At 47.3% G+C, this 17,744-nt stretch overlaps 2 protein-coding genes across 6 annotated transcripts in view; one reads left to right on the top strand and one right to left on the bottom strand.

Annotated features, from left to right (window-relative positions):
- Positions 1-17,744, top strand: part of LOC133381949 (H-2 class II histocompatibility antigen, E-D alpha chain-like) — a 411,219-nt gene that overhangs the window by 75,191 nt on the left and 318,284 nt on the right. The window lies entirely within an intron of this gene.
- Positions 1-17,744, bottom strand: part of LOC133381930 (zinc finger protein 135-like) — a 56,253-nt gene that overhangs the window by 26,941 nt on the left and 11,568 nt on the right. For all 5 annotated transcript variants that reach the window (XM_061621530.1, XM_061621528.1, XM_061621529.1 and 2 more), the window contains one exon: positions 8,574-8,654. In XM_061621530.1, the coding sequence (XP_061477514.1) occupies positions 8,574-8,654 (81 nt within the window). The remainder of the gene's footprint in view (positions 1-8,573; positions 8,655-17,744) is intronic.

Below are 17,744 nucleotides of genomic sequence, written 5' to 3'. Positions count from 1 at the left end.
TAAACCAGAACTATCATTAGAAGCTAAAATGCTGAAACAGAGGTTATCACACTTTTTGCGTGAGGGAGGGGGGCTCTCCCAGGACACCCTCCACCATCCCAGAAGCCAATTCCCCAACCAGGCCAATTGACTCTGGCAAAATATCCTTCTCTGCCAAGGCTGTGCCCGCTCAAAACAGCCCTGCAGGGTAATAGACGACCACCATCCTTTACACTGGTTAACCACCCTGAACAACAGGGAAACTCAGAGTGCAGAAAACGTGCCAAGGATTACGGGAAGCAATAGCCAAACAGACACTCCTTGCTCTGAAGCCTTTAGGCAAAATACCCAATTCACACTGTAGTCGTGCTCAGTGGCCAAGGTACAGGGATCAGAGACAACCAATGAACACACACTGGAAAATAGAAATTAACTTTATTAAAGAATAAAAGAGGTGCACAGCTACAGCAGCAGAATAGTTCCTTAATATCAGCACCCAACAGAAAATCAAGAAAGCCATCTAGCCTAGTCTGTACTTACACACAGGTAGACAGTTGCACACACCCCTCTCCTCAGAGGGAGGAACAGGCAGGAGAGTTGATGCAAAATGGAAGCTCAGCAGGCAGCATCAAGTAGGCAGGATGGGACCCAGGAGAGGAACGAAAGCCACGGTTGGAGCCCCATACTTATGGCAAGCTGCCCAGCAACAGCCCGGATCCAATTAATCAATCAGGAAATTTCTTCATGGAAAAAGGGTCCATCAATCTCCTGGCCAAATGGGACATCCTCCCTAAAACTTCAAGGGCTTTACGACCTTGATGGAGCCCGGCTTCTACGGATAAGGGGGTGTTAGGGTGGGCCTCTGATTACCCACAGCTGGGAAATAAAACTGCCAACTCAGAGCTCTAACACAGAAGCCAAATGTTAACCTGTTAAGATCCCACTTTAACAAATGAACCCCCACAATTCTTTGCTACACAACCATCTTGAATTCAGGTTTTCATGACACTTTGGACACATAATGAGAAGACATCACTCACTCCAAAAGACAAGAGGAAGGCCAAAGAAGAGATGGCTTGATTCCATAAAGGAAGCCGCAGACCTGAACTTACAAGATCTGAACAGGATGGTTCATGACAGATGCTGTTAGAGGTCACTGATTCAAAGGGTCGCCGTAAGTTGAGAGAAACCCAGCAGAACCTACACCTTGCTGCTGTGGCCTCCTGCACAACTCCATCTTAACTTAATTTGATGTACTTTAATTGGTTTAATTAATTAATTAATTGGTTTAATTGATTTATTTTAAATTGGTAAATACTGCTGCTATAGGGTACGGAGGCGGGTTGCCGGACGAATTTTATTAGGGTGGGTGGCCTGCTGATAAGCAGATAGGGATAGAGGCATGTGCAAGCCGGAGAGGGAGGTGGGGGGTCAAGTTATAGGAAGTTTGGGCGGCAGGCGCTGGAAGGGTGCTGCTGGCAGACCACGCCGGAATAGGGGAACACGGGACAGATGCATTATATCCATCCCATGTTCCGGGTCTGCTCAAAACCAGACGAAAACTGGCGGACGCAAGGTTCCTACCGACCTTCGACTGCTGTTATGTAATGCCAGGTCTGTGGCTCAGAAAACCTCGCTCATCCATGATATGATCTTGGATGGGCGCGCAGACCTGGCATGTATTATGGAAACTTGGCTGGACGAAGCCTCTGCTCCTGACTGCGCTTGGGGAATTGGAACCTGCTGAAGGTCGCCCGGTCGAAACCCTGGTGAAGGAGTGGAACGTGGGGATCACCAGGGCATTAGACCGGGTGGCTCCGAAACGTCCTCTCCCCCTGAATAGAACTCAGCTAGCACCATGGTATACACCACGGTTGCGTAGTCTGAGACAGGAGGTGAGACGACTAGAGCGCCGGTGGCAGAAATCCTGCTCCGAAGATGTCCGGACACAGTACCTGCCTACCAAGTGGCAATAAAGGTAGGAAAGAAGGCTTTCTTTGCTGCCTCTATTGCGTCTGCGGAGTGCTGTCCCAGGAGGCTGTTCCAGGCGGTCCGAAGTCTGGTCGGTCCAGTTGCTCAGGAACCCTTGGAACAGTCAAAGGCCTCCTGTGACTTATTAGCAAAACACTTCACCAATAAAATCGAACAATTACGGAGCTCAATCCCGTGCGCCGTGGACACAGTGGATGAACCAGAGTTGGCCAGTTGCATGCCGGTGGACTGGGATCGGTTTCAGCTTCTCCCCTCTGAGGAAGTGGACAAGGTGCTTTCATCTGTGAAGCCAACCACTTGTCTTACTGATCCTTGCCCTTCGTGGCTCCTTGTGAGCTGCAGAGAGAAATTGGGCGAGGGGATCAAAGCGGTGGTAAATGCATCCTTGAGAGAGGGTGTGATGCCATCAGCCTTCAAGGAGGCAATTGTAAAGCCCATCTTAAAGAAGTATTCGATAACTTCCGCCCAATTTCGAATCTGCCATTTCTGGGCAAGGTCATTGAGCGAGTGGTGGCCAACCAGTTGTCAGCACACTTGGATGAAACGGATTATTTAGATCCATACCAATTGGGTTTCAGGACTGGTCACGGAACTGAAACAGCCTTGGTCGCTCTGGTTGATGATTTGAGGAGGGCATTAGATAGGGGAGAATCCACCTTTCTTGTCCTCCTTGATCTCTCAGCGGCTTTTGATACTGTCGACCACAGTATCCTTCTGCTTCGCCTGGAGGGATTGGGAATTGGAGGCACTGTATTACAGTGGTTCCATTCCTTTCTCTCCGATAGGTACCAACAGGTAGCGTTGGGGGAGGAGGTATCAGACCCTTGGCCTCTCAATTGTGGTGTGCCACAGGGCTCTATCCTCTCTCCCATGCTATTTAACATCTATATGAAGCCGCTGGGGGCAATCATCAGGAGATTTGGGCTGCAGTGTCATCAATATGCGGATGACACTCAGCTCTATCTCTCGTTTAAATCTTCACCAGAGTTGGCTGTGGAGACCTTGTCCAAGTGCCTGGAATCCGTGAGTGGATGGATGGGAAGGAACAAGCTGAAGTTGAACCCTGATAAGACCGAGGTACTACTTGTGGGGGACAAGAGAAGGTTGGGCGACATCGACCTGAAGCTCAATGGGGTGAGTCTACCCCTAAAGGACCAGGTCCGCAGCCTTGGGGTTGTGCTTGATTCCAGGCTGTCCATGGAGGCTCAGATTTCGGCAGTGAGCCGGGCAGCCTGGTACCAACTACACCTCATACGAAGGCTGCAACCCTACCTTCCTGTTCACCAGCTCCCACTAGTGGTACATGCTCTGGTCACCTCTCGTTTGGACTACTGTAATGCGCTCTACGTGGGGTTACCCTTGAAAACGGTCCGGAAATTACAACTGATACAAAATGTGGCGGCTCGACCACTTATGAATAGTCGCCGCCGAGATCACATCACACCAGTGTTGTTCGACCTACACTGGCTACCAGTTGTTTTCCGAGCCCAATTCAAGGTGTTGGTATTGACCTTTAAATCCCTATATGGTTCCGGCCCAGTTTATCTCACGGAGCGCCTTCAACGCCACCAATTATGCCGCCCGACAAGATCGGCCACACAGGGCCTTCTCTCAATCCCGCCAACAAAAACAGCCAGATTGGCGGGTACAAGAGAGAGGGCCTTCTCAGTGGCGGCCCCCACTCTTTGGAACTCCCTCCCACAAGATCTCCGGCACGCCTCTTCCCTAAATGTGTTTCGGAAAGCCTTAAAGACCTGGCTCTTTCAGCAGGCCTTCGGGGTATCCGGGGAGGGTTAATTGATATAACTGAAATGCCTCCTGCCCAGTTTTAATATTGTTGTTGCAGATGTATTGTTTTTTATGTTGTATTACTGTATTTTATCAATTGTATTTTAACAATTTTGTAAGTCGCCTAGAGTGGCCATTGGCCAGATAGGCGACGAAGAAATTAAATTTATTATTATTATTATTATTATTATTATTATTATTATTATCTGCAGGCTTCCTCACGTGTCGACTGCTACTCCCTGCAAGGCCAAGGCTCCCCCCCCCCAGTGTCACGCTTCTTTTAACATGTGCCGGGGTAGGAGTACTCAGAGGCCTGCCATTGAGGTACTATTGGGCAGGGGACGTAATAGCGGTGGGAGGAGACTGGCCGTTCCAGCGGAAGGGATGTAAGACATCTTCGTCCTTGCATCCCTTCCGTTCTCCCTTCCAACCCTCCGGACACTGGTGGCTATGCTGGGAACTCCCTGGATCTTACTGTCCTGCTGATGAATGCAAGGTCAGTGACTCAGAAAACCACTTTCATTCAGAATCCTGGAGAAATGCATTGACCTTGCTTGTATTACCGAAACCTGGCTAAATGACCAAAGTGGAGGAGGTCTCTCCCAGCTCTGCCCACTAGGTTTCTAGATCCAGGGGACGGGGAGGTGGGGTCGCAATTGTCTGCAGGGAATCTATCTCCCCAGTCAGGTACCCTGTCCCTAACATTTCCAGCTGTGAATGTGTGTGCCTGGTGTTGGGTCAGGGAGACAGGGTGGGATTCTGGTGGTGTACTGTCCACCCCGCTGCCCAACAGTCTCCCTCCCTGAGCTGGTGGAGCTGGTCTCGGTGTTGGTGTTGTGGTTTCCCAGGTTGATGATCCTGGGTGACTTCAACATATATGCTGAGGTTAGACTCATAAGTCCAGCTCAGGACTTCATGGCTGCCAAGAAAACCATGGGGCTGTCTCTAATATCATCTGGACTAATGCACATGGAAGGACACACACTTGGTCTTGTGTTCTGTTAGGGACAGGAAGAAGGTGATCTGAGGGTGGAGGGGTTCTTAGTGACTCCGTTGTCACGGACAGATCACCACCTGACAAGGTTTAGACTTTGCAGGGGTGAAGGCCCGATTAAGAGACTCATGGATCCAGATGGTTTCCGAAATGCTCTGGGGGATATTCCCAGCATGGTTGGCAACAATGCTGAAGCCCTGCTCAATCTCTGGAATACGAAGGTGACCCAAGCGGTGGACATTATTGCTCCAAAGGGTCCTCTCCCACCAGGGAAGGCCCATAATACACCTTGGTTTACTCAAACCTTGGGCCTCATGAAGCGGCAGGGACAACAGCTTGAGCGACGATGGAGAAGAACTCAGTCCGCTTCTGATCGAACACAGGCTAGAGCTCCTTTTTGAGCCTATCATGTGGCTGTGATGGCAGCGAGGAAAGTGCACTTTTCTGCCACCATTGCGTCTGCTCAGTGTCGTCCGGTGATACTTTTCCAGGTGGTCCGGGGTCTTTGGGGCTCTGGCCCTACATTAGACTCTGAGCCCTCAGTCGCTCACTGTGACATGTTCTCGAGGCACTTTGTAGATAAAATTGCTCCCATTCAGACTGACTTGGACTCCTCATTAACTACAGTTGTGCCAGATGTCCCCGAAGCTTCCTCTGGTCATTTTTCTATGGATACTTTTCAGCTTGTGAAAAGTAGTGGAAAATATTATTAAAAAATTACCAAACATGGAGTGCAACACAGCAATCATAGGATATGAGAAAATGTGCTCTCATGCATCAGTGATTGTTTAAAGATCAGGAAGGAGAAAGCAGGAATAAATGAACAGTTCTCCCAATGGAGGGATGTAAGAAGTGTCCCCCCGCCAATTATCAGGATTAGGACCTGTGCTTTTAAAGTTGTTTCTAAATGGCATGGATTTGGGGTGAGAAGCGAGGTAACCAACTTCACTGTTGATATCAAGTTCATGGTGATTAAAATAAAGAGGGATTGTGAGGAACTCCAAAAGGAATGCTACAAGCAGGCTTGGCTATTAAAGAGCAAATGCAATTAAATTTAAGGAAGTGTAAAGCGATGCACAGAAGTGAAAAATCCTAACTGAACTGCTGGTGACTGACAGGAGAGAGACCTTGAGGTCATAGCGGATGCCCCAATTAAGATGCTGATGTTATAGCTATGAAATTGGTGGATTCCATGTGAGGGATCATTAAGACACAGATTGAAAATAAAACTGCCAATATCATAATGCCATTATACACTTCTAAGATGTGATCCTACTTGGAATGCTGTCTTCATTTTCTGGTTGCCTCACCTCAAAAATAGCGTTCTAGAGGTGGAAGAGGCAGAGAAATGGGCAATCAAACTACTCAAGGGTCACAATATTTGGGGATTTTTGCTGTAGAAAAATAGCTTAGAGGAGACACAATAGAAGTGTATGATCACATCAGACCTTTAAAGCACATTCAACATTAATGTAAAGCACATGGCTTCCCCCAACGAATCCTGGATAATAGTTTTTCCTCACTGCGCTACATTCCCAGCACCCTTCATAAACTAGAACTCCCAGGACTCTTGGGAGGAAGCCACATGCTTTCCATGTACAGTGTGGATGTGCCATAAAGAAGCCTGGTGTGGAGGAACTGGATAACACCCTCTGATTTAGTAGGGAACTTACACCTGGTGTAGGAAGAGGGAGCGGGAAGTAGATCCCACCAATTTGCATCCATTTCAGGAAAAAAGTCACTCGCTAAACAGTTTGTCTGCCGGACTACTCTAAAACAAGGAAGGCAGGGCCACGTTTCTGCTTTCCTGAATTAATTAAATGGCGACCTTAACTCTAACAGAATAGAAACTGGGGAGGGCTGGCAGAATTAAGGCATTGAAAGAAGAGCCTGACTATTCAACTATCACAGCTGAACCAAAGGACAAATGAGGACACATGAAGAAGCCGCCCATTTAGCGCACTGTTGTCTCCTTAGCTCTGCCCCAACTATGGGGCGCCCCATCTCCAAGCTGAAGGCCACGAAATTCATCAGCAGAACCGCAGATGTTCTGAGGGATGCTTTGATCCGGCCCCAACACAGCCAGCCCAGCTCAGGGGAGAGACAGAGGGGACATGGGCAGAGCTGCATCCTCTAATCTGGAGGGTCTGCGGGGAGGGGGCACTTCAGGGGGGTCATCACCCTCTTCCACCCTCCCCTCTGCCCCCCAAATTGTATACCTTTGTTTCGAGGCTCCCCTCCACGCAACCCCGCTCACCAACATCGCTGCGCACGAAGAGGGATCCTCGCTTCCAGCCTGCATTTGTTGTAGAGAGGTGGGGCAGGAAAGGGAAGTCCCCTGTTTGCGCTCTTTCCTTGCTTGCTGTTTGTTAACCCTTAAAGAGCAAAGTGGCTGAAGCTCCTCGGCTGCTTCAGAGGGAGAGCGAGGGGAGGGGGGAAGCCCTTTTCTGGCAGGTGACCCTTCCCCACATTAAAAATAAAAATGCCAGGCACATTTAAAAAAAAGGTTTTGAGGGAACAACTTAGGTGAGCCTAAACCCAGTTTCCTTTACCTGTTAGATTTCTCTTTTAATTTCTCTTTTTTTAATGCATATTTTAAATAGTTCTTTGTGAACCACTTAGAGGCTTCCTGTCGAGTAAGCAGTACATAGATTTTGTTAAATAAATAAATACAGGATGCATTTCAACTGACTTAAATCAGTCCTTGTTCAACAAGTGCTCCATTTTGCAAGTTGGATTTCTGCATGACTACTCAGAAGGAAGAACCTTGTGGAACTTACTCCTAAGTTAATTATACATAGGATTGCAATTGTAGAATCAAAATGTATTGTTGGGAATTGCTGGCAGGCAGCTTTTTAAAATCATTGGAATATACAGTAGGGCTCCACTCAAATAGCATGTTAGGTTCCAGACCCCCACCGGAAAGCGAAAACCACAGAAAAGTGGATCAGCTGTAGCACAAGGGTTTGGAACCTAACCTGCTGATTGCACCAGAGGAGGAGAAGTTCAGCTGTAGCACGCTACATTTGATCTTCCACTCCTCCAGCATGATCAGCTGGACTGTGGAGAGCTCCAGCTGATCACCCCGCTGGTGCCGTATTAACGGAACGCTGAAAAGCGGGGCACCGAGAAGCAGGGCCCTACTGTTGTGGATTTCTCCTATCCACCCCCTTTGAAACAGAGATCCTTTATTCTGTATTTTCTTTTTTAAATAAACTTTTTGGGCTCGTGGGTGTGTTAAATTCTGGCAATCAATGTAAACAGCTTTGGCAGCCGGCCAATCTTCTCACTAGTCCTTACAGAGCAAAAGGGATTCCATTTCTCATGGAGGCTTTTGGAGGAGTAAACAAATCCCTGTCCTCTGAACGAAGGACCTGCAGCCCCTGCCAAGAGTTTGGTTTCCATTGTGAAATCCGATTAAAAATAAAGCAAAGTCCCCTTTTGCTTTTCTGAACTCCAAGGACAGACAGCTAGAGTGATCTGACCCATAACAGTGCCTCGAGTCCTCCCTCCTGCCCCACATCCTGGGGAGGGTGAGGGTGGGGACAATTTCAGCCTTCACAACCAAAGTTCTGCTGCTGTAGAGAAACTCCAAGGAGGGAATATTGTGAGATGTTGGATGAAGAGGAGACGGGAGGGCAAAGCGGCCAGGAGAAACTGTGCCCTGATGGGGCCGTCTGTTCCGGACGATATTACACAGGTGAGGGTGAGGGGGGAGAAGCTTCAGCTCCTCAAAGGGCCCCATGACACAGCTAAGCATGTGGGCTCTTGCTGAGAGGAAGGGCGGGATATAAATTAAATAATAAATAAATAAATCTACCTGCTGAGGTCTCCTCCTCTTCTTTGGGTTCCTGCATCACCGGATCTTCTCCTCCTTCCCAACAGGAAATGAGGTCTGGTTCTTTAAAAAAAAAGGAAATCAGGCAAGATTAGTTATTTTTGGCCACAAAGTATTTGGAAATTCCACATCAAATCTGAACGCTCAAAACATTTTGAACGAGAGCAAAGGGGTGAAGCCTTGCCAACAGCACGCAACTCGGGCCATGTGCCTTGAGCACTGTGGAGCCAGTTCTGTGGAGTTTTCTTCCCTTTGAAGTGAAACAAGCCCAGATGTTGGTACGCTTTCCAAGTTTGTTGGAAGCTTTTTGTCCTCCCCCCAAAAAATTCTTAATAACTGTTTTTAAGATCCTTATTATCTTAATGAACTCTGCCTACCCTACCTACCTTGGGTGACCGGCTACGGTGAGAGGCAACAAGGAAACGCAGTGAAATAGCAGCCCCGCGGCAGTGAGAGCGCCGCGGAGAAGCACCCGGCAGTGGCGGTGGGGGTGGCGAGAGAGCGCCGGTGAGAGCGCCGTGAAGGAACGCCCCGCGGTGGTGAGAGCACCGCGGAGAAGCACCCGATGCCGGCAGTGGCTGGCAGCGGAAAAGTGCCGTGGAGGAGCGACCGGCAGGGCGAGAGCACCGCAGAAGAACGCCCGGCGGTGGTGGCGGCGGCAGCGGCGAAAGCACGCCATGAAGGAGCGGCTAGGCGGTGGTGAGAGCGCCGCGGAGGGGCTCCTGATGGCGGTGGTGGCAGCAGCGAAAGAGGAGTGCCTGGCTGTGGCGGTGACAGTGAGAGAGCGCTATAAGAGCGGCTCGGCGGCGGTGAGAGCGCCGTGGAGGGTGCCCGGCGGCGGCGGTGGCAGTGGCTCGGCGGCGGTGAGAGCGCTGTGGAGGAGCGACCGGTGGAGGAGAGAGAGTGCTTGGAGAAGTGGCCCAACAGCAGCGAGAGAACGCCACGAAGGAAGACTGGGCCAGTAGGGACCAGTAGAGACCGTGGGGGTCGCCGGACTGGTGGTGGCTGGGGGGTGTTGTGGAGGGCAGTTAGAGGTAGGATGTGGGTTGATGTGGAGAGCTGACCCGGCAGAGACGAGGGAACGCCGTGGAGTGCAGCCGAGGTGTAGGCGCAGCCCTATGTTACCGAGTGGGAGCGTGTTGATGTAATTTGGACCTGGTGGGCGCCTGGGCCTGCGCTTCCAGGTGGCCGTGAGTGCTATTCCTAGAGCGGTTGAGGTGGTGGAGCAAGAGTGTGGAGTGAGAGATCAGAGTGCTGCCTGCCTGCCCTTGGGGCTTGTACTCAAGGGAAGGGAAAGAGCACCAGTAATACGCCAGCTCTGACTACCCTGGAAGAACTGGACCGGGCAGGGAGGTGGTCAATAACAGATACTGTTAATTGTGTAGATTGCTGGGGGGGTGAGGGATTCTGTTGAGGCCCAGGTGGGAGGGAGCCACGTGCAGAGCGGAGAGGGTCTATGTAGGGAGGGTGGGAAGCCACGACATTAAGAGGCTAGGCGGCAGATGCTGGAGGGGTGTGAGAGGCAGGCCAGGCCGGAATCGGGGAACAAGGGATAGATGCATAATATCTATCTCCTGTTCCGGGCCTGCCCACCACCAGAAGATAACTGGGGGATGTACAGCTCCAACCAATCTTCGACTGCTGCTCTGTAATGCCAGGTCTGCGGTACAGAAAACATCTCTCATCCATGACATGATCGTGGATGAGAACGCAGACCTGATATGCATTACGGAGACCTGGCTGGATGAGGCCTCAGCTCCTGTGCTTGAGGCCATGTGTCCAGCCGGTTTCCAGTACGCACAGCAGCCGAGGATTGGCAGGCGGGGAGGGGGAGTGGCTGTCATCTATCGTGGGTCCTTGATTTTTACCAGACCCCCCCTCCACGAGACCAAGTTTGTTGATTGCATGTACTGGAGGTTGGGCCCAAAGGGCAGTTTAGGGATTCTCCTTGTGTACCGCCCGCCCCGCTACACAGCTGACTCCCTGACCGAGGTGGTCTCGGGCGTGCGGGTCCTCTCCCCTAACCCTCTGGTTTTGGGGGACTTTAACCTGCATGCCGAGGCTGTCCTCACAGGAGCCCCTCGGGATTTCATGGAGACCATGACTTCCTGGGAACTGCACCTTAGTAATATAGGGCCCACCCATGTAGCCGGTCATGCTCTCGACCTTGTGTTTGTCTCGGGAGGGGAGGACAGTGCTCTGAAAATGGGGGTGAATTCTTCTAACCCCGTGTCATGGTCAGATCACTATCTGGTGAATATAGATCTCTCGATGCCGCACGCCCTCCGCAGGGGACAAGGACCTATTAGAATGGTCCGCCCCAGACGCCTGATGGAGCCCAATGGATTCCTGAATGCGCTGGGGGATATGGAGCTGACTGAAGGTCGCCCGGTCGAATCCCTGGTGATGGAGTGGAATAAGGAGATCGCCAGGGCGGTGGACCGGGTGGCTCTGAAACATCCTCTCCCCCTGAACAGAACTCAGACAGCACCTTTGTATACACCACGGTTGCGGGGTCTGAGACAGGAGGTGAGACGACTTGAGCGCCGGTGGCGGAAATCTTGCACTGAAGACGATCGGACACGGGTTAGAGCAGCAATAGCGGCCTACCAGGTGGCAACAAAGGCAGCAAAGAGAAATTTCTTTGCTGCCTCTATTGCGTCGGCAGAGTGCTGTCCCAGGAGATTGTTCCAAGTGGTCCGAAGCCTGGTCGGTCCAGCTGCCCAGGAACCCATGGAACATTCTAAAATCTCCTGTGATACTTTTGCTAAACACTTTGCCGATAAAATCAAACGTCTGAAGAGCACGCTTCCACTTGCTGTGGAGACAGGAAGTGGGCCAGAGTCGGCCAGTTGCATTCTGGTCTGTTGGGATCGGTTTCAGCCTCTTCCCTCTGAGGAAGTGGACAAGGTGCTCTCTACTGTGAAGCCAACCACCTGTCTATTGGACCCTTGCCCATCATGGCTCATTATGAGCTGTAAAGAGAGGCTGAACGAAAGGATCAAGGCAGTGGTAAATGCATCCTTGGAAGAGGATGCATTGCCATCAGCCCTCAAGGAGGCAGTACTAAAGCCCATCTTGAAAAAGCCCTCTTGGATCCCCAAGATTTGAATAACTTTCGCCCACTCTCCAAGCTACCATTCTTGGGCAAGGTGATCGAACGGGTGGTGGCCAAACAGTTACAGACACACTTGGAGGAAGCAGATTACTTAGATCCATTCCAATCGGGCTTCAGGACTGGCCATGGAACTGAAACAGCCTTGGTTGCTCTGGTGGATGATTTGAGGAGGGCGTTGGATAGGGGTGAATGCTCATTCCTCGTCCTCCTTGATCTCTCAGCGGCTTTTGATACCGTTGACCACGGTATCCTCCTGCGCCACCTGGAGGGAATGGGAATTGGAGGCACTGTTTTACGGTGGTTCCGTTCCTATCTCTCGGACAGGCACCAATGGGTGGCATTGGGAGATGAGATTTCAGACCCTTGGCCTCTCAATTGTGGTGTGCCACAGGGTTCTATCCTCTCTCCCATGCTGTTTAACATCTATGTAAAGCCGCTGGGGGCCATCATCAGGAGATTTGGGGTTGCAGTGTCACCAATATGCGGATGACACTCAGCTCTATCTCTCATTTAAGTCCTCACCACAGTTGGCTGTGGATACTATTTCCAAGTGCCTGGAGTCCGTAAGTGAATGGATGGGAGGTAATAGGCTGAAACTGAACCCCGACAAGACCAAGGTACTGCTTGTGGGAGACAAGAGAAGATTGGGAGATATCGACCTGGTGTTGAATGGGGTAAGATTGCCCCTAAAGGACCAGGTCCGCAGCTTTGGGCTCGTTCTTGACTCCAAGCTGTCCATGGAGGCTCAGGTGTTAGCAGTGAGCTGAGCAGCTTGGTATCAGTTACACCTGATACAGAGGCTGCGACCCTATCTTCCGGTTCATCTGCTCCCACGAGTAGTGCATGCCCTGGTCTCCTCTCGCTTAGACTACTGTAATGCGCTCTACGTTGGGCTACCCATGAAGATGGTTCGGAAATTACAACTGGTACAAAATGCAGCGGCACGGCTGATAAAGAATGGCCGCCACCGGGATCACATCACTCCAGTGTTAGCAGACCTACACTGGCTACCAGTTGTCTACCGAGCCCAATTCAAGGTGTTGGTGTTAACCTTTAAAGCCATACACAGTTTCGGTCCAGTTTATCTAAAGGAGCGCCTCCAGCATCACCAGATGTGCCGCCTTACAAGATGAGCCTCACAAGACCTTCTCTCGGTCCCGCCAGTGAAAACAATCAGGCTGGTGCAGACTAGAGAGAGGGCATTCTCGATTGTGGCCCCCACCCTCTGGAACTGTCTCCCATACGATCTTCGCCATGCCCCCTCCTTGGTAAGCTTTCGCCAAGGATTAAAAACGTGGCTATTTCAGCGGGCATACAGGATCCCTAGCAAATTTTAGTATATAACGTACAGATGTGAGTGGGTTGATTAGTTGAAGACTGTATTTATATGTCATATTTATATTGTATTTATTTGCTGTATCTTATTTTAAATTATGTGCGCCGCCTAGAGTGGCCGTTCACTCGGCCAGATAGGCGGCATAAAAATAAAATATTATTTTTATTTATTATTATTATTATTATTATTAGGTCTTACATTTTGTTTTTTATATATATATTATTTTCTGGCGAAGTTTGGCTTTTTTGGAAATGGTAAGCTGCTGTGTGGAAGAAGTTCCTCGAAAACAAAATGGAAATGGACTGCCTTCAAGTCGATCCCAACTTATGGCAACCCTATGAATAGGGTTTTCATGTTAAGAGGTATTCAGAGGTGATTTGCCATTGCCTTCTTCGAAAAGTGAGGTATAAATTTTTAAATAAACCAATAAATATGCTGTAGAATGTCTCTTGGGTTTAAAAAGGGTTCATATAAAAACCTGTGCAAAACCTGAGCTGTGTAGCTTTGCCAGATAATATCTGTGCTGAGAAGCTTCTAGCTCCATTTGATGCAGGGCTTAATGAGAACCATTAAGGAACCAAAATGGACCAAAAGAGAAGGAACACAAATTCTGGCAAAAGAAATGCAAGAAGACAATAAGGGATGCTAAAAAAGAATTTGAAGAGCACATTGCTAAGAACATAAAAACCAACAACAAAAAATTCTATAAATACATTCAAAGCCGGAGACCATCTAGGGAGACAATTGGACCCTTGGATGATAAGGGAGTCAAAGGTGTACTAAAGAACGATAAGGAGATTGCAGAGAAGCTAAATGAATTCTTTGCATCTGTCTTCACAGTGGAAGATATAGGGCACATCCCTGAAACTGAACTAACATTTGCAGGAAGGGATTCTGAGGAACTGAGACAAATAGTGGTAACGAGAGAGGAAGTTCTAGGCTTAATGGACAATATAAAAACTGACAAATCACCAGGCCCGGATGGCATCCACCCGAGAGTTCTCAAAGAACTCAAAGGTGAAATTGCTGATCTGCTAACTAAAATATGTAACTTGTCCCTCAGGTCCGCCTCCGTGCCTGAGGACTGGAAAGTGGCAAATGTAACGCCAATCTTCAAAAAGGGATCCAGAGGGGATCCCGGAAATTACAGGCCAGTTAGCTTAATTTCTGTCCCTGGAAAACTGGTAGAAAGTGGTATTAAAGATAGATTAACTAAGTACATAGAAAAACAAGCCTTGCTGAAGCAGAGCCAGCATGGCTTCTGCAAGGGAAAGTCCTGTCTCGGTAACCTATTAGAATTCTTTGAGAGTGTCAACAAGCATATAGATAGAGGTGATCCAGTGGACATAGTGTACTTAGACTTTCAAAAAGCGTTTGACAAGGTACCTCACCAAAGGCTTTTGAGGAAGCTTAGCAGTCATGGAATAAGAGGAGAGGTCCTCTTGTGGATAAGGAATTGGTTAAGAAGCAGAAAGCAGAGAGTAGGAATCAATGGACAGTTCTCCCAATGGAGGGCTGTAGAAAGTGGAGTCCCTCAAGGATCAGTATTGGGACCTGTACTTTTCAACTTGTTCATTAATGACCTAGAAGTAGGAATGAGCAGCGAAGTGGCCAAGTTTGCTGACGACACTAAATTGTTCAGGGTTGTTAAAACAAAAAGGGATTGCGAAGAGCTCCAAAACGACCTCTCCAAACTGAGTGAATGGGCAGAAAAATGGCAAATGCAATTCAATATAAACAAGTGTAAAATTATGCATATTGGAGCAAAAAATCTGAATTTCACATATACGCTCATGGGGTCTGAACTGGCGGTGACCGACCAGGAGAGAGACCTCGGGGTTGTAGTGGACAGCACGATGAAAATCTCAACCCAGTGTACGGCAGCTGTGAAAAAGGCAAATTCCATGCTAGCAATAATTAGGAAAGGTATTGAAAATAAAACAGCCGATATCATAATGCCGTTGTATAAATCTATGGTGCGGCCGCATTTGGAATACTGTGTACAGTTCTGGTCGCCTCATCTCAAAAAGGATATTCTAGAGTTGGAAAAGGTTCAGAAGAGGGCAACCAGAATGATCAAGGGGATGGAGCGACTCCCTTACGAGGAAAGGTTGCAGCATTTGGGGCTTTTTAGTTTAGAGAAAAGGCGGGTCAGAGGAGACATGATAGAAGTGTATAAAATTATGGACTTCCCAGGAGGATCCCTACGCCTGTGCAGCCTCTGAGACGAGCTCCGTCTTGGATGAAACTTATCCAGTTTTAAATTCAGTCAGAAGGGTCTTTTCTGACTGGGAATATTTTCTTCCGGATAAGGAAGAAACGTGAGATTTCCCACACAGCTTTGCTTTGATTGTTGGAGTCTGGAATTCGTCAGAATTGTCTGTCTTCCAGCAGCTCAGACAGAGCAAGGATTTTTATGCTAGCTCAGCTGGATAAGTGACCCGTTTTTTTTTTATGGATTAACAGGCAAACATCCTCCTGTCTACATTCATCATTTTCTTATCTATACAGCTAAAGAGATTTGTCAAAGTAACAGCAATTAAGATAACCTAGGTGAGGTAAGACTTTCCTTTTTTTATTCACGGAACTAAGGGGGAATAAAATATAAATAGCTTATCTTTTTTTTTATTGCAAAAAGCTGACATGGAAAATAGCATTTTAAAGATTACAACGGACAAGAGATTTCTGATTGGAAGAGATAAGAAATCTTTTTGATTTATAAGACTTTTGTGTAATATATGGCTGGGACTATTTTTCCTGATCTACTTTTTTTTTTGACGAATCTGCTCATTCTCTCTGCTACTAGTTATTTGGACGCTGTGAACTAAAGCCATTCTTGCACTTCCGGGCATATAAGAGATAAGGGCTGTCTAGCGTGTGACGTTAGTTGGTTGGAAAGATTAACTCCTTTGTAACTGGATAAAGAAATAAGCTGCTCTTTGCTTGGGACATTGAAAATTGAAGGAGTTTTGTTCCTTTGGCTTTAAGAATGACAATAAAGAAGATCATGGATGTACAAGAAGGGACTTTATCTCTAGACATGTTTCAGAAAATAATGAATGGGATTAACTCAATAAAACAAGAACTGAGAAATAATAGACAAGCGTGGAGAATTGAATTTCACGAAATGAGACAGGAGCTGAAAGAAACTCAGGATTCTATGAGAAAGGAGAATAAAGATAGATCTGGAAAACCAAAAAAGGATGAAAGAGAAATTAAAGGCAAGGTTCAAACTATGGAGATTGGCTTAAATATGGACATGAAAAAAGATTTGGATTTCCTGGCTGTGACGGATCCTGGAGACAAATATTACAGTTTGGAATTCAGCGCTGTCCCTGAAGGAATTGAAGAGATTGGAGATAAAGATATTATCGGTTCAAAAAAATTCCTGGACTGGAAGGATTTGATGGAACTTGAAATGGAGAAAGTTAACAGAATTAATCCCTGTTTTGTGTCAATGGAAAAACCTTCAAGAGATGTACTAGTGTATCATGTGGAAAAGAGGAACAGAGATGCGGCTTTGCAACAATACTTCAGTGATACGTTTGGATTTGATGGCAAGAAAATATCTGTGATGGAGGAAATTCCTATCAGACTTTTATTATATGACTATGACAGCAAGATTTTTGGGTGCGTAAAGATGGAAGATGGAAGATGGACCCAATATGGATAATGACAGAAGAGTGATTTGAAATTACTGGACTTAGTAGATTTGATGAGTTGGATTAATTGATATGTTTATTTAGTAAAAAAATTGATTGACATATATCTCAAGGATTGGAAACTTCTCTTTGACTTTTTGTGGAAGATTAAAATGATAGGATGTTAATGAGATTTGAAACCAACTAAGATAACCGCTGGAGGAAGGTGATTTTATAATCTATTAAGAGATAGGTTTGTTATATATTATAGATTTATAGCTGAATTATAGCGATTTGAAATTACTGGACTTAGTAGATTTGATGAGTTGGATTAATTGGCATGTTTATTTAGAAAAAAAATTGATTGACATATATCTCAAGGATTGGAAACTTCTCTTTGACTTTTTGTGGAAGATTAAAATGATAGGATGTTAATGAGATTTGAAACCAACTAAGATAACCGCTGGAGGAAGGTGATTTTATAATCTATTAAGAGATAGGTTTGTTATATATTATAGATTTATAGCTGAACTATGACAAATCGGAAGTCAATATTTTTTCTTTTATATATATATATATATATATATCTTTTTGTATTGTATTAGTTATTGATTTGTGGTGTTTTCTTTTTGTATTGTTTTGGTTTTGAAAATTGGAATAAAAACTAATTGGAAAAAAAAAAGAAGTGTATAAAATTATGCATGGCAGTGAGAAAGTGGATAGAGAAAAGTTCTTCTCCCTCTCTCATAATACTAGAACTCGTGGACATTTAAAGAAGCTGAATGTTGGAAGATTCAGGACAGACAAAAGGAAGTACTTTGGGGCTCATTAAGAACATAAGAACATAAGAAGAGCCTGCTGGATCAGGCCAGTGGCCCATCTAGTCCAGCATCCTGTTCTCACAGTGGCCAACCAGGTGCCTGGGGGAAGCCCGCAAGCAGCACCCGAGTGCAAGAACACTCTCCCCTCCTGAGGCTTCCGGCAACTGGTTTTCAGAAGCATGCTGCCTCTGACTAAGGTGGCAGAGCACAGCCATCATGGCTAGTAGCCATTGATAG

Source organism: Rhineura floridana, chromosome 3 (assembly GCF_030035675.1).
Source record: "Rhineura floridana isolate rRhiFlo1 chromosome 3, rRhiFlo1.hap2, whole genome shotgun sequence".
In the NCBI taxonomy this organism is placed as follows: Eukaryota; Metazoa; Chordata; class Lepidosauria; order Squamata; family Rhineuridae; genus Rhineura; species Rhineura floridana.
The sequence above is the reverse complement of the archived record's forward strand: the minus strand, read 5'-3'. Positions and strand labels throughout refer to the sequence as shown.